Source organism: Euprymna scolopes, chromosome 8 (assembly GCF_053919585.1).
Source record: "Euprymna scolopes isolate OS-2025 chromosome 8, ASM5391958v1, whole genome shotgun sequence".
NCBI classification, from domain to species: Eukaryota; Metazoa; Mollusca; class Cephalopoda; order Sepiida; family Sepiolidae; genus Euprymna; species Euprymna scolopes.
The window spans coordinates 139,734,133-139,749,394 of NC_136489.1; the positions used below are offsets into that span (position 1 = coordinate 139,734,133).

Below are 15,262 nucleotides of genomic sequence, written 5' to 3' on the forward strand. Positions count from 1 at the left end.
TTTTCAACTATTTTAAAAGAATAAACAGTTTTTTATTCATTTTAAACAGAACTATTTTGGCGCACACTATTGGGACGAAATTTTGGAAATCGTAATACTGAATTTTATATGAAAACAATGGTATCTACGTTTACCTCGTATTTTTAAGATGATTATACCCAAAAAATTACGAAAATCGATGAGGTAGAAAATTATTAAAGAAAATAAAAATAGAATTTTAAGAAAACTATTGTATTTGCTTATGTAAGACACAGAATAGTTCAAAAGGGAGGTATAAAAAATGGCTGCAATTTTTCACCTGCTTACACGATTACAGTTGTTTAGTTTAATAATTCAGTAATATTCAGGTAGTTTTGACTGGAAGTTAACATTATAATTTATTAGGATTAACAAAAAAAAAAATCAGTAGAAATCATTGTTTTTTTTCTCTGAAAACTCCATTTATTGACTACAAAATTTCGTTCTGATAGCGTAGAAGAAAAAAGTTTTAAAACAATATAAATAAAACTTTTTATAATTTTAAACAATATAAACCTCTTTTTTTTTTTTTAATTTAATTTTCACCAATATAAACATATTTTTTTAATGTTTAATTTTCACCAATATAAACATATTTTTTTAATTTAATTTTCACCAATATAAACATTTTTTTAAATTTAATTTTCACCAATATAAACATATTTTTTTTAATTTAATTTTCACCAATATAAACATATTTTTTTTATGTTTAATTTTTAACAATGTAAATAGAACTTTGGTGCTAATGTATTTTTTTTTGGTACCTCGCTGTTTTATTTATTTTTCAGGTTAAATTCAAGTTTCACAATATCTTATTAAATTGTTAGGTGGTAGCACAGAATAGTTACAAAATACCCTCTCTCCCTATGTTAAGAATGGCTTTCAAAATAATGTTATTATTTTAGCATGGTACCATAAACACATAAGTACTAAACGTTTTATAATTTTACATGGTAAATTTTTACTTGGTTTCCATCTTACAACTTTTAAAGGTTTTTGTATATGCTGAAAACGAATTATTGCATTTAAATTTTCCGCAAATAAGTAGTTTTATGAATATTGAGCAATATAATTTTTGATTTATTTGTGGTGGCCATAGTTTTTAACTTTTAATTTTATACAACAAAATAGATTTTTTTTTTTTTAATAATTTTGGAAGAAATATTGTTCACGGACCTTTTCCAATTTTAATTTTTAACAAGCAATATAAAACTTTTTACATTTTAATTTTGAAAGAAGGAAAAAAGTAATAAATTTCAAATTTTATCAAAAAAAAATTGAAAATAATTGAAAGAGAATAAATTAATAAATTGCAATAGAATACTCATGTGATTTAATGATTCAATTTTTAATTAGAAAAAATCACATTACTTAAAATTATAAAGAGTTCTATTTATATTGCTTTTAATTAAAATAAAAAGGTTTTCATAGTTTACATTTATAAAAGGTTCTATTCATATTTAAATTTGTTTTATATGTTCCGATAATTTAATATTTCTATTAATATTGTTTATCATTTAAAAAAAGGTATTCATTGTTTAAAATTATTTACAAAATGTTTACATTATTTTCATGGTAACGTAACGATGACTACAGGAATTTAGTTCCTTTTAAGCGATGAAGGGTTCGAGATTATTTTTCTACCTAAACTCCAGTCTTGCCGGCCTGCCCTAGTGATGTCACATGACGGCAGGTGGTGATAAATATATGTCCCCAAATAAAAAAAATGGCTACATTGTTACAAAGAAAACCACCTATTTATTAAAGAAAAATTAAGTATAATGTTAAAATTAAAAAGAGATATATAAAAACACGCATGGGTACAGTAAACGTATTATCGAAGCAATCAGTCTAGTGGTTATTTAGACTATTAATAACGAACGAACCAAGAATTACATTTTTATATATATATAGATTATTTCTTTGAATTTATTGCTTTTTATCTCCATCCAAGCCTTTGAAAACATTAAAAAACGCCTGCGAGATTAAATAAAAGCTAACCTTTAATTTAATTTAATTATCAATGATGTTTGTCAGTATTTTTCTTGACAAAAATGTTTTAATTTTCAAACATTTTTTAGAAGTTTTTTCTCTTCTCTTTTTACTCACTTTCACCTCAAACAAGGCATATTGCCACTTGAACGTAATTGGGACTATGTCTAAGAAAGATTAAGTGGTTGGTTTATGTTACATTTGAACTTCTGTCATATTTTAAAAACCAAAGCACTTTAAGTTTTCAAAATACCACCGTTTTGTTCAGAAATGAATATACTTTCAAATGAATTAGTAAATAATAACATACATTATATATTTTTAGAGTTTTAAGCAAATAAAGTGTTAAAAATGTGAACATCATAAAACAGCATTTTCGGTAAGATTTTGTAAACCTCCAATCCCCTGTATTTGTAAACATTCGTACTGTGTTTCTGTTTAGAATTTTTTAATGAAATTTGGAAATTAGCCAAAAGAGATGTCATTTTTAATAATTTCGAGTGTCCGAAATTCATCTGACCACTCGTTTTTTTGTTGTGTTAAAAAAAAAATATTTCAAAATGATGAGTATTGAAAATTTTGAAAAAAAATTTCTTCGGACACTCACTATTAAATAAAACAATCTTTTTACTATGTTAATTCGTTAAAAAGATGATTGAACAGTGTTTTCCCTAGTGGTACGTAGCAATTTAAAAACATAATATCCGAAAAAATCGTTATGAATTTGAATCAAGACCTCTGTAGTAGTAGCAATAGCAGCAGCGATAACATCGCATAAACAGACGTTTTGTTTTTGTTGTTTATTTTTTATTTCAAATCGGATTTTTGGTTATCTTTCAGATGCAAGGTTCCTTGTTTACTTGCGGTTGTAACGATGTAAGATTCCGTTGTACGGAAGACCAAATCGGCCATAATTTAAATATTTAAATTTATTTACTGAATTTAAATATTTAAATTGATATACTGTTTAAATGATAATATACGTCTACAATGTTTTTATTGGCGCTTTTCTTCGTATTTTTTAATAACATTTTTTTGCACCATTTACAAGTTTTTTTTTTACAAATATTTTTTTTAATACTGTAATAGTAAAATAAAGTTACATTTATTAATTATACGAAAAAAGTATCTCGTAATGTTTTCACACGAGATTTTTTTCCTGTTGATTTCTAACTTCAGTTACAAATTTCTAATAAAGATTATTATTTTTTTATTATTAAAAATACATTTCATGAAAACACTCATTATAAAATGTTCACGTTGTTTAATTAAAAGTTCTCAATTTTAATCTAATAGTTTTATAATTTTGTTATTTTGTTACAAATTTCTAATAAAGATTATTTTAATTTTAACGGTAATTTGGTTTTCATTGTAAACTCCGTCATGTTAAAGGCGTTAAAATCACTTTAAATAGTAAATCAATTTTAATATTTAAAAAAAAGAGAAATCAACAGGAAACAAATTTCGTGTGAAAACATTACGAGATACTTTTTCCGTATAATTAATAAATGTATCTTTATTTTACTATTACAGTATTAAAAAAATTATTTGTAAAAAGAACTTGTAAATGGTGCAAAAAAATGTTATTAAAAATGCGAAGAAAAGCGCCAATAAAAACATCATAGACATTTTGGCCGATTTGGTCTTCCGTACAACGGAATCTTACATCGTTAAAACCGCAAGTAAACAATGAACCTTGCATCTGAAAGATAACCGGATTTTTTTTAATTGAAAATCTGGTTATAAAAAAAAATTCTTACATGTTTAGTTAGAGCTATTTTTTTATCAACCATACAAATATTTTTAAAAATTGGGTAGTAGTAAATTTTAAAATATTTTAACAAGCGAAAATGTGAAATATGATTTTTGGTTCACGTGTACGAATGGTACACACACTTCTAATTTTCGTCCCTTAAAAAATGTTTTCAGTGAAATATTATCGAATAGAAACTAATCTACCCGATTATTAAAAAAAAAAAATGAAATAAAAAAAAATGATAATCAATATTTAAATATTTGTAGGAGGTGCTTAGTTAAAAAATAACAATGGTAGGAAAAGACATGAAATGTAATTAAAAATCAAAATAACATTAATTCAAATTTTTTAACAATTTGTCAGCTTTAGCAAAAACTTGTTTCTTTTTTTATATTTAAATAGAATTTAAATACTTGATATTTTTCCAAGCATCATGTTTTCTGTTAGAGGGACGTCACTTTTTTAAATAACGTTTATTTTTGTCTGTTTGTCATAATTCTTGTAAAGTTTCACAATGGGTATCAAACACCCTCTTTAAAAAAAAAAAACTTGCTTAATTCTATGTCTAATCTTAGGTATGAGTAGCAAGCCTCCTCCTAAAACCTTTAGCCTTAAAAATAACGCTAAGTACAAGTGGCAGAGCTCCCCACTAAACAAACTTCCTCTGAGCTCATAAGCGTAAAAAAAAAAAATAAAATAAAAAAGCATAAAAAACGTTTAAAGAAATTATTAATCTCCCCCCCCCCCAAAAAAAAAATAAATTGGTCAACTGTCATAAAACGCTAGGATCGTCTTGAAATAGTGAATTATTTTACATTTATGTGAAACTAACCCCCACTCTAAATTCTAAAATTGTTTAGTGAGTGATCTGATGGGGAGGGGTAACAGAAGGTATTAATCTACAATAATACCAAAGAAATATTGCAATATATTCATTTTTAACCAATCCTAGATTTCGATTTCAGTTTTTGGCACATAAAATGCATTACAACTAAACTTTGAGTTCTCTAACTTTTCTTTTAATGAATACATGGCATTTTTAAGCAATTGCAGCATATTTAGGTGCATTTACTGCAGATTATTTGGAAACCATTCATTTCTGGAGATATTCAGATTCCTTGCACAAAAATACACTTATATAGCAAATTTCATTGCTTAGTCTTGTGTTTTAACAAAGATATAGCATTTTTACTGAAAAAGTAGTGCAAAAAATGTGACAAAACGCATCTTAAAGAGGGAAAAATATCCAAACACGCAGGGCATAAAAATAGTCAAAACTTCCTTGATTTTAATTGGATTTAAAAAATTTAAAAAGATTATTTCTTAGCTTGTCAAGCTCTTTCTATTTATACCAATATTGAAATATTTTAAGCCTTGTATATATTGAGAGCTACAGCCCTGGCTTCACCCACCTTATCCAGTGCATGGTATATGTGTTCAGAGATGACTGTTAAAATATCTGCAGGAAAACGACATTGCCTAAATCCGTACTGTTTGTCAGAAAGAAGATTAGCTTTTGCAAGGTGGTGGACTAGTTCTTGATTGATTAGCGTCTCAAAGGTTTTAGCAAAGAGGAGGAGGAGACTGATTGAGGGGGTTATTTCTCTCACCAGAATTCTTGTATACTGATACCACAGAGGCCATCTTCCAGCTATTAGGGAAGCAGGATTCAGCAAGGCATTTGTTGTAGAGTTTGGAAAATATGGGGCTAGCTCAGCTGAGCATTTCCTAATTAGTATAGCAGGGATGAAATCAGGCCCACGCGTCTTGGAGGTATCTAAGTTTTTTATGATAACGTGGACATGAGAAGGGGTGATTTTCAGATCATCAATTGTGACTTCCGTCCACATAGGGAAATTTGGGAGGAAGTTGTTTTGTTGGCTCTAGGATGGAGTTGGAAGCGAATCTCCAAGCAAGCAGTTCCACCTTTTTGGTTGCCGTGCATGCAACCTTCTGGTTGTTAGGTAGTAGGGGAATTACTGATTGCCCTTTATTCACTACACTATTATAAATTTTCCAGAAATCACAAGTTCTTATCTTCTGTGATTCAATGCGTTCCCTGATTATTTCAGCATGCCTTCTTTTCACTGTCACTTATTTCACTCTTACAATGATTTCTAGCATCTATAAATTTTTGCTTATTTGTATTTGACGTACGAACTGGTGAAGTGCATACTGTCTTTGTGCAATGGCAGCTGCACAATCTCTAGTGAGCCATGGGGGTGAATGGGGCTTGCTATAATACATCTGTGCAGGGACATGTACTTCAGTGTCAGCTTTGTTGTATTCAGTTGTCTCATTGGCACACTATTCAGCAGGGAGAGAAAAGATATTGGCCCATGGGGCATTTCTGATATGTTCTCTGATGGCTTCCCAGTCAGCCCTTTTTGTAGTACTTTGTCGTTTTGAGCAATGGCTCCTCACCTTGGGGTTGGAATTTAAGTGCGATGTTTACTGATACCACTAGGTGGTATTTCCAAATGGACTGTGGGCATTAGTTACGCAATCCTCAAGTACTGTGCTAAGAAATAAGTCTAGAAGTGAAGCTTGCTGGTGGTTACGATCTGGGAGTCTGTTTGGGAACATGATTATCTGTGTGAAGAAATAGGTTATAAAGAAGCTATAAGTAGAGTGTCCAGCTGCATCTGTGCAACCTGAGAAACCCAGCCAATTTTTATGGTTGCCAATTAAAGTCACCAAACACATGTATTTGAGCGTTACTATCAAAGAGTGCTGCACTCTCAAAGACATGATCGATTAGGGTACAGTTCTGACTTGAGGGAGAACGGTAGAGAAAATATATAAGTAACGTGATGAAAGGCTATTCAAAAACACATAAAAACTTGGTCATCTGATTCAGGACGTTGCTCTCTAGTTAAGGGTACGGTGCTTCGGATATAGATTTTAATCTGTGCATATATCTACCTCAGTCTTTACGACAGAGAGAGAGAGAGGTATCCTGTCATGTTAAAATAGTTAGAGGGGATTATGGAGTGTAGATTTGTTTCACTTAATGTTAAGATATTCGGGGAGTTTACTAAGAGCTAAGACTCTACATCATCTAGGTTACTTCTAAGCCTATGGATATTTGTGAAAGCAAGCCTCAAGGGAGGAGGTGAATTGATTTTGTTTGGGTGGTTGTCTGGTTTGATCGTGGTATTTGTTGAGGTTGTCATTTCATTTTGTTTAACTGCATTTTTAAGGTTACCTAGCGATTTTATGCAAAGTTTCAATGTTTGTTTTTTTTAATTGTTTTTTGGTTCTTTTCTTTTCTACAATAAAAAAAAATTTATATCATATTTTGATGTTATCTATAAATTTTAGTTTAAAAATATCATTTTATCATTAGTACCACATGATAGTGTAGCAATGAAAAATTAAATTAAAAAAAAAAATCAATTTGGAAATCTGAAATTAGACTCAAATGTTCCCAATATCGATTCTGATATTACAAAAAGTTATGATTTTTTTCAATTCCAGTTAATTGTCCCAACACATACACATATATGTAAAACATTTTTATATATCTAATTTATATGGTTTATAGTTTTTTGTTTTTTTTAGTGTGAAATAAATTTTTAATTTCTCAGTGAAAAGAAAGGAAAAAAAAATCTTGTATAAAATTTAAAGCGCTAGTCTTTTATTTTTAAACCCAACATTTCAATTGTAGACATAAATTCTAGTTTCCTTGTTGTTGAAGTTGCATAATATACATTTGAAGAAAAATGTTAGTCAGAATAAATCTCAATATCTTGTCCTAGTATTGTGAAATGTAGACTTTGAATCCTTGCTTCCAGTGTTCTGTGGCACAGATTTTGGTAATGTTGGAATAAATCTTTTATACCAGTGTTATGAGATGTAGGTTTTGTATCCTCATCGCCAGTCTTGTGGTCTTGAAAGTCTTGTAATAATGAAGACAAATATTCCTTTGATTCAGCACAATTAATCCAGCTTATACGTATTACTCTATGACGATCCATTTAATTCCACCATATTTGTAAAATTTATATATTTATATATAAAAAAAAATTTTTTTTTGTTTTTATGGAAATCACTTAAGGCATGGCATGAAGCCACTTTATGTATGGAACTAACAAGAACAAATGATGAATATTGCAATGACAGGAGATGCTTATTTTTGAAAATACCAAAGTGGTAGTTAGAAGGAAACCACTGAGCAAGAAAAGAGTTCCACAATCTTACATTCCTTGGAAAGAAGCTACTGAAATAGGAAGCTCTATAACAATGAGGTATTAAAACAACAAATTGATGAAGACCATGAGATGAACGCACTGGAACAAAGGAAGCAGACAATTCTGAAGAACATGCCATCATAGTATTCATAGAAAAAAATGAGACTAGCAGTATTACACTATGAAAAAGAGGTTGCAGTAAAGAAGAAAAAATGAGGTTAATCAAATTACAAATATGTTTTTGTAATTTATTAAAATGGGACAGATTTAACAGTTCAAATATGACAGCAATACTCCATACATGGTGTGATGGTAGATTTGTAGAGAAAGAGAACAACCTCAAGTGTGAGAAAGTGTTTCAAGTGATGGAACCAATTTCACAAAAAGTAGAAGAAGCAATGAATTTGTGAACTTCAAGAAAAATTTGATGAGAAAAAAATATCAAGAAGTTTTAGAGTTGATTTCTCATCAAGAGCAGAACCATGCCTAAGAATCTCAGGAAGAAAAGGGACACACCTATGATTGAAAGACAATAGTTGAGGTTTAACAAGATTAAACAAAACAAGTTATTTCTTACCCCCAATCCATAACTGAACCCAAATCAGCTTCTAGATCAGCTGTATATTTCAACTGATTCAGGAAAGATGAGCGAGAAGCAATACCAGCATAATGAGTGATGTCATCAGCATGAATTCTAATTTTCTGAATAATATTCTCTGGAAGATCATTTATATAAAGAAGAAACAGACAAACCTGTTCAGTTACAGCAGTTAAGTGAAAACCACGATAGTCATACTGAACATCACTAAAGAGGCCCAGATTTTAAATTGTGAGTTTTAACTTCAGAAGATCAATATTTTATTATATTAGCAAGATCAGAGTATAAATGTGACCTGGGAAAATTAAAAGTGTTAAGAAATTCATACTCTCGTTTCTGAACCCCATATACATATTTACTCACTTATCTTTCCTTTATTTACTTGGCTGTAATTATTACTTGTAATGTTTTTTATTTGTTAAATTTCTGAATAATGATGAACATCTAAATGTCTGAAAAAGCATCTTTACAGCAGCATCTGTAATTTTCCCGTATGACTGAGAACACCTCAGGTGATATCCATTTAAGACATTATCAAACTAATCAAGAATCTTGATGCCAGCAAGGACAATATTTCAATCATTGTCCTTAAGAATTTACTGCCAGCACTTGCTCCTATGCTTACAAAACTATTTAATTGCTGCTAACAAGAGAAATGCTTTCCATAAATATATGAAAACCTTAAATGATCTTCAGTCTGTAGTGAAATGTGGACAAAAATGGATGGTAACATTTAATGCTAATAAGACTAAGTTTCTTTCCTTTATCAATTGCAACAACCTTCTCAATCACCAATTGCTGTGACTAATAACATCCTACCTGAGAACTCCTCGTTCAAACTCCTTGGCTTACCATTCATGTGCAACATGAATTTGAACAAATACATTGAAGATATTGTCAAGGCTGTTGCAAAGAAAATGAGCTCTCTCTTTCATGCTAGAAAACTACTGACAGTATCCTGTATCTCTATAAAACCACGATTTACCCATGCATAGAGTATTGTTGCCAAATCTGGGTTGGTGCCTCTCAGTCTTAGACAACATCCAAAAAAAGAAAATCTCCAATCTAATTGGTCTCACACTATCAACCAAGCTTCATCCCTTGTCTCATTGCCAGAATGTCACATCTCTGGATTTTAATACAATGTGCTCAGACGAACTCATAGCACTTGGGCCCACTCAACATAAAAACCTCCAACAAGCAGCAAGATCTTACCCCTTTACTGGATGCTAGAAAGCCTTCTACTTAATAGTTTCTTTCTTCGAACTTTTAAATTTAAGATTCCCTTTGTGCTTCCTACTATACTGACATGCACAAGTTTAAATGTAATGTGAACAGATATCTTGCTACTCAACTCCCTACAGTTCTCTGTTTGACATGGTCCCAAATAGTAGCCCCTTATGTCGAAGTAGCAGTATGCCTTGTTTGGGGGTGAATAAGAGTTTTAAAAAATTACTAGGAGATAATTTCAATATTTGTAACTACAATAAAAATACTAATTAAAATTATTTATCAATTCACATAAGGTTACGTTCTGATAATCCACTATTTCATTTATCATAGGAGCAACGAAGCTCATGAAAAAGAATTTCGCAAACAACTTGGCAAATATATCCGCTGAATCAAGTGCAATAGTTTAAAGGGATTGTTAGAATCGTAAAAAATAAATCTTTTGGTTGGAATCTCTGAAATAGCAGGAGAATGTCTAGCAACTGAAAGGATGCTCCATCCCCAGCAAAACCAAAAAGATAACAAAAATAATATTTACATTAAAATTATAGTAAAATCTGTTAAATTAAAACATATTTAAGTTCCTATAATTGAATTGCCAATTTTTTTTTGTTCATCAAAAATTCTTTCGATAAAAAATTTTATCTGTTATTAAATTTAACTGCTACTGCCATTGAACTATAAAACTGATCCAAGTGTTACAACTGAATTGGTCTTATAACAGCTTAAGCACCACTCACTCATGTATATGAACACAAATGGCAGGCATTTAAACTGGACAACAAAAAAGAGAGAATCAAAAATTAAATGAACTCAGTGCTGCAAGATAGGAGGTTAATCTTGTTACCATGCACCAACAAATAGATAAAAATGAGCAAATAGAAGAAAATTTGAGCAGTAAAATATTTTGTTATGCAAAACCAATGTAATTTTAAAAATTTTGTTGCTGTTTAAATCCAACGGCATTGAACGTGTATTATATATTTTATAAGACTTATTGAAAAATCAATACTTTTGACAAACCACTGAACTTCTGGGTTGTTCCATTATTATTCTTGAAGTTCAAGTAATTTTCTTTGGTTATTGAATATTTTAGGTTGATAAAAATTTGGTACTATTGAAGAAACAATGGCTAAAATTCTCAGTTATAAACTTTCAAAACTGTATATATAATATCCCAAGTGATTTGAATTTCAGAATTTAGTAAAAGTTTAATTTAACAAAATGAAAAAAATGGCATTAAAATTTAAAACTTGTCTAAATTAAAAGATGCACAGATTCAACAGTTCGGAAAATCTTAACATATGAAATTGTTTTTTTTCTCTTAGTAACTTGCAGAAATTTTATAAAACTTGATTTCATTACAAATGCCACATTTGGAGAGGAGCCGCTTGAAGCACTCTATCTTGCTTTGACAGTTCAAAATCAGCTTTAAAATCTGATAGGTGATGCCCTTTTCTCTGCAACCTCTTTCTCACAGAAGAGATGTTGCGAACCTGGCTCTGCTCTACTGTTATTGTCATGGCAGATGCTCGTCGGAGCTTCAATCTGTGCCTTCCTTCATGCCAAACTTTCACAAAAAAACATTTGACTATCAACAATTTCCCCGACTCTATCTGTGCATAAATCTAAATGCAAGTTCCATGAACAGAGCTTCTTTCCTCGAACTTCCCACCTATGGAACTCTGTTCCACTAGCCTACTTTTCGGCTGACTACAACATGGTCATCTTCAAGTCCAATGTAAACAAATTTTTGTTGAGTGTCCCTTTAAATAGTTAACTTCTACCCAATTTCCATCACTGTACATGCACTAACCTGTATCCTTGAGTGGCCTTGGTAAGTGGTGACTCTCCTGCAAAAAAAATAAAAATAAACAAAATAATTTTTATTGAATTTTATTGAAATCTTTTTTTATTGAAATCTTTTTTTATTGAAATCTCAATCAATCTTTTTTTTTTATCGAATCTTTTTTTATCGAATCTTTTTTTTATCGAATCTTTTTTTTATCGAATCTTTTTTTTTATTGAAATCTTTTTTTTTATTGACATTTATTTTTTAATTTTTTTTTATTGAAATTTTTTTTTTTAAATTGTATTTTTTTTATTGAAATTTATTTTTTTTTTAATTATTTTTTATTGAAATTTATAATTTAAAAATTATCTTTTTTATTGAAATTTATAATTTTAAAATTGTATCTTTTTTTATTGAAATTTATAATTTTAAAATTGTATTTTTTTTATTGAAATTTATAATTTTAATATTATATCCTTTTTTTTTATTGAAATTTATAATTTTAATATTGTATCTTTTTTTTTTATTGAAGTTTATAATTTTAAAATTATATCTTTTTTCTTTTTACATGTGCTGATGCTGACCTTGTGATGTTTCCCTGAATCTTTTTGTGGCTACAGTAATAAAACAAAGAATGCAGATGTTTAATAGTCCATACCGGAACTGTTCTCAATGTATGCTAAAAATAGCACAGACTGAAGGTATCCGAGCATTTTACAGAAGTTACCCTACCCAACTAACTATGAATGTGCCATTCCAAGTGGTTCACTTCATGACCTATGACATGTCACAAGATCTACTTAATGTAGAACGAAAGTATGACCCAAAGACTCATGTTTTATCTGGTGCGTTGGCTGGTGCTTTTGCAGCAATATGTACTATGCCTCTTGATGTCTGCAAAACTCTTCTGAACACACAAGAATGCTGTTCTGGAAGGCATTCACCTTACATCTCTGGTTTGAGTTCTGCCTTTCGGACAGTGTATGAGTATCAGGGAATTTCAGGCTACTTCCGAGGTCTCATGGCCAGAGTAATATTCCAAATTCCATCTACTGCCATCTCATGGTCAGTGTATGAATTTTTTAAATACTTTATTTCTCAAAAAACAAATGAGAAATATTTTAGTTCACAGCAAGTCAATCAACTTCCAGTTCATGCAGCTTCTTCAAGATAACTTACAAGTGGAAAGTGAGAAGGAAAAGAAAGCAACAAATCTAAAGGAAAACACAAAAAATATGTCACTTGAAAAAAAAGTAAGAAAAAGATATTTAATAGCATATTTTATTTTCAAAAACACTTTGAAAAATAAGGTGAAGAACAAAAAACTTTGATTGAAATTGCTCTTTATCTAATGGATAAACTTACCTGCTTTCTTTTGAAATAGTTCAGATTTTCTTTTATTTTGAGGTCTAAGTTATTTTTTTGAGGTGGGGGCATATCATAATCCTTGTATTTGAAAAAAGATTTATACATGCTGTGTGTATATATGAAATTATTAAAGTATGCAAACTTAATGCATACAAAATGATTGACTCTTAATAAATCTGTTCAAATGAAAATATCTATGTACCAACTTTCAATCTTAAACTTTTGTCTGGAATATTTTTACCTGAAATGTTGGCTTGACAATATTTTCTTAACATATGCAAAAACTAGGAACACAACCAAAACCTGGTTTAACCTTTTTGAATTATATTTTTAAATATAATCAGTTTAAGTCTAAAAATCCCTCCAAATGTGTGAGAGAATTTGAATATTTTCTATAACAATTCAATGTTTATATATAGCATTTACAGATAGGCATGTCATTACAAAAAAAAAAAAAAAAAAAAAGGGGGGGGGGGACCTATTATATTTAGTTTTAGTTTCCTGATCTTTTTATGAAGCATAACATGTGTATAGACTTTACTAGAAGAATCTTGATATTTTGGTTTATACACGACTCTAAAAGTTGAACGTTAGTACATGGATGTTTTATTCAATACTTGCATCAGATTGTGTTATGTTATACTATGTATAAACAAGAAGCAGAATGTTGTGATTCTTGTATGTCCTACATGATTACTTCATAATAACTATACAAAGTTTTTATTTAAAGTTTTTCTAGAAAAGTTGTATATCAATAATAAAACCTACAGAACAAATATCACAGGAAATATTGTAGTAGTTTTGAAGTTGTAGTTATTGTTGGGGATGACACACTAATTTTTTTATTTTTACTTGAGAGGAGAGTTAGTAAAAGTTTATGACATTACACTGTGAAGGTAATAAAAGATCTTTCCACTTCTATGGCAGTTTTTTTATTCTCTGCAATTCCATTTTCTATTCTTTTTGATCATGCATCAAAATGGTTGAGATGAAATATGGCCCAAGAAAGGTTTGGGACTATTTTTATTTTTATGATATTAGTTTGTGCTTATGTTAAGAATGTTTATGTTGATATGTTCATACAAATTAATGAAAAGAAATGCACAAAATTTAACAAAAAAGAAAACTAAAAATGACATCAGCTCCAAAAGCAAACACAAAACAAAATCATTCTTAAAAGACAAACTTTAATACCATAAAAAATCTATTTTAAATTAACTTCGTCTCCATACCTTAACCAGTACATCCAAAAAATTAATAAACTGCAATGAATACACGTCATATGGCTATCATAATATCATGTTAGAAGCCATTGTGACAAATTATGCATATGGCCAGTATCTCCTTATTTCAAAAATCGTATATGACAAAATACAACACTGAAAAATAATGCACTATTATATTTTTGTATCCTTTTTTGTGCATTTGGTTTTTAAATTCTATTTAGAAACCAAATGCACAAAAATGATAAAACATTTTAAATAAAAGTCCAGTTAGTATATTATTATTACCTCTCAGCACAAGATATACATTAATACATAAGAACTTTTATGAGTTTTTAAAGTTAATTAAATACATAAAAATAAAAACAAAATCCAAAATTATATCATTTCTGCTTGCTATATCTGTTTTCTTTCTGGGTAAAATAGTATTACTATTTGTCATGAGTTTTCTTTTTTTGTTTATAATGAACTTTTCCAATCTTTTTTTTTTTATTTATTGCTTTTGATCATTTGCGAATATGTGAGAAAGGAGAGTGATAGATACCATCTAAAATAAGAACAGAGAAATTAGGATTTCAAACAGCATACAGTGAGAGAGGATGAAAATGATAGAAGCTTAGTAAGAAATGGGTAACTTGGTTAGTTAATTGCAAATTACACCTAATTAGAACAATTAAAATGTAAGTTTTTTTATATAGCTCAATCCCAAAACAGGAATATTTTAGGATGTATTTTGTGTGATGATTTTCCTATATCATGCAAAATACATCCTAAAATAATCCTTCCCTCAGGGAAAACAAAGATCAACTCAATTTTAATATGACACTAGATTATTTATTCTACTTTGATTTCATTAAAAAATTCATAAGTGAACACATTCTTTTCGACTAATTAAAATATAAATCTCTTTACTTCTATATTATGATAATAATATAGAAGTATTATTCTGTAATATTGTAAAGTATAGAGATTTTGCCATCTAATTTACATTTGTGGTGCATACAGACATAATTATGTAAATTAGATGACCATGCTGAAAAAAAGGCATATTTTCTCTAAATACCCAGAAATTAGGAAATATTAAAAGATAGT

At 29.3% G+C, this 15,262-nt stretch overlaps 1 protein-coding gene across 1 annotated transcript in view; it reads left to right on the plus strand.

Annotated features, from left to right (window-relative positions):
• The window catches only part of LOC145283785 (mitoferrin-1-like), a 117,966-nt gene extending 104,098 nt beyond the window's left edge, over positions 1–13,868 (plus strand). Inside the window, exon 4 of the mRNA XM_080132851.1 lies at positions 12,200–13,868. Within this exon, the coding sequence (XP_079988977.1) occupies positions 12,200–12,753 (554 nt within the window). The 3' untranslated portion in view covers positions 12,754–13,868. The remainder of the gene's footprint in view (positions 1–12,199) is intronic.
• Positions 13,869–15,262: the final 1,394 nt, after the last annotated feature.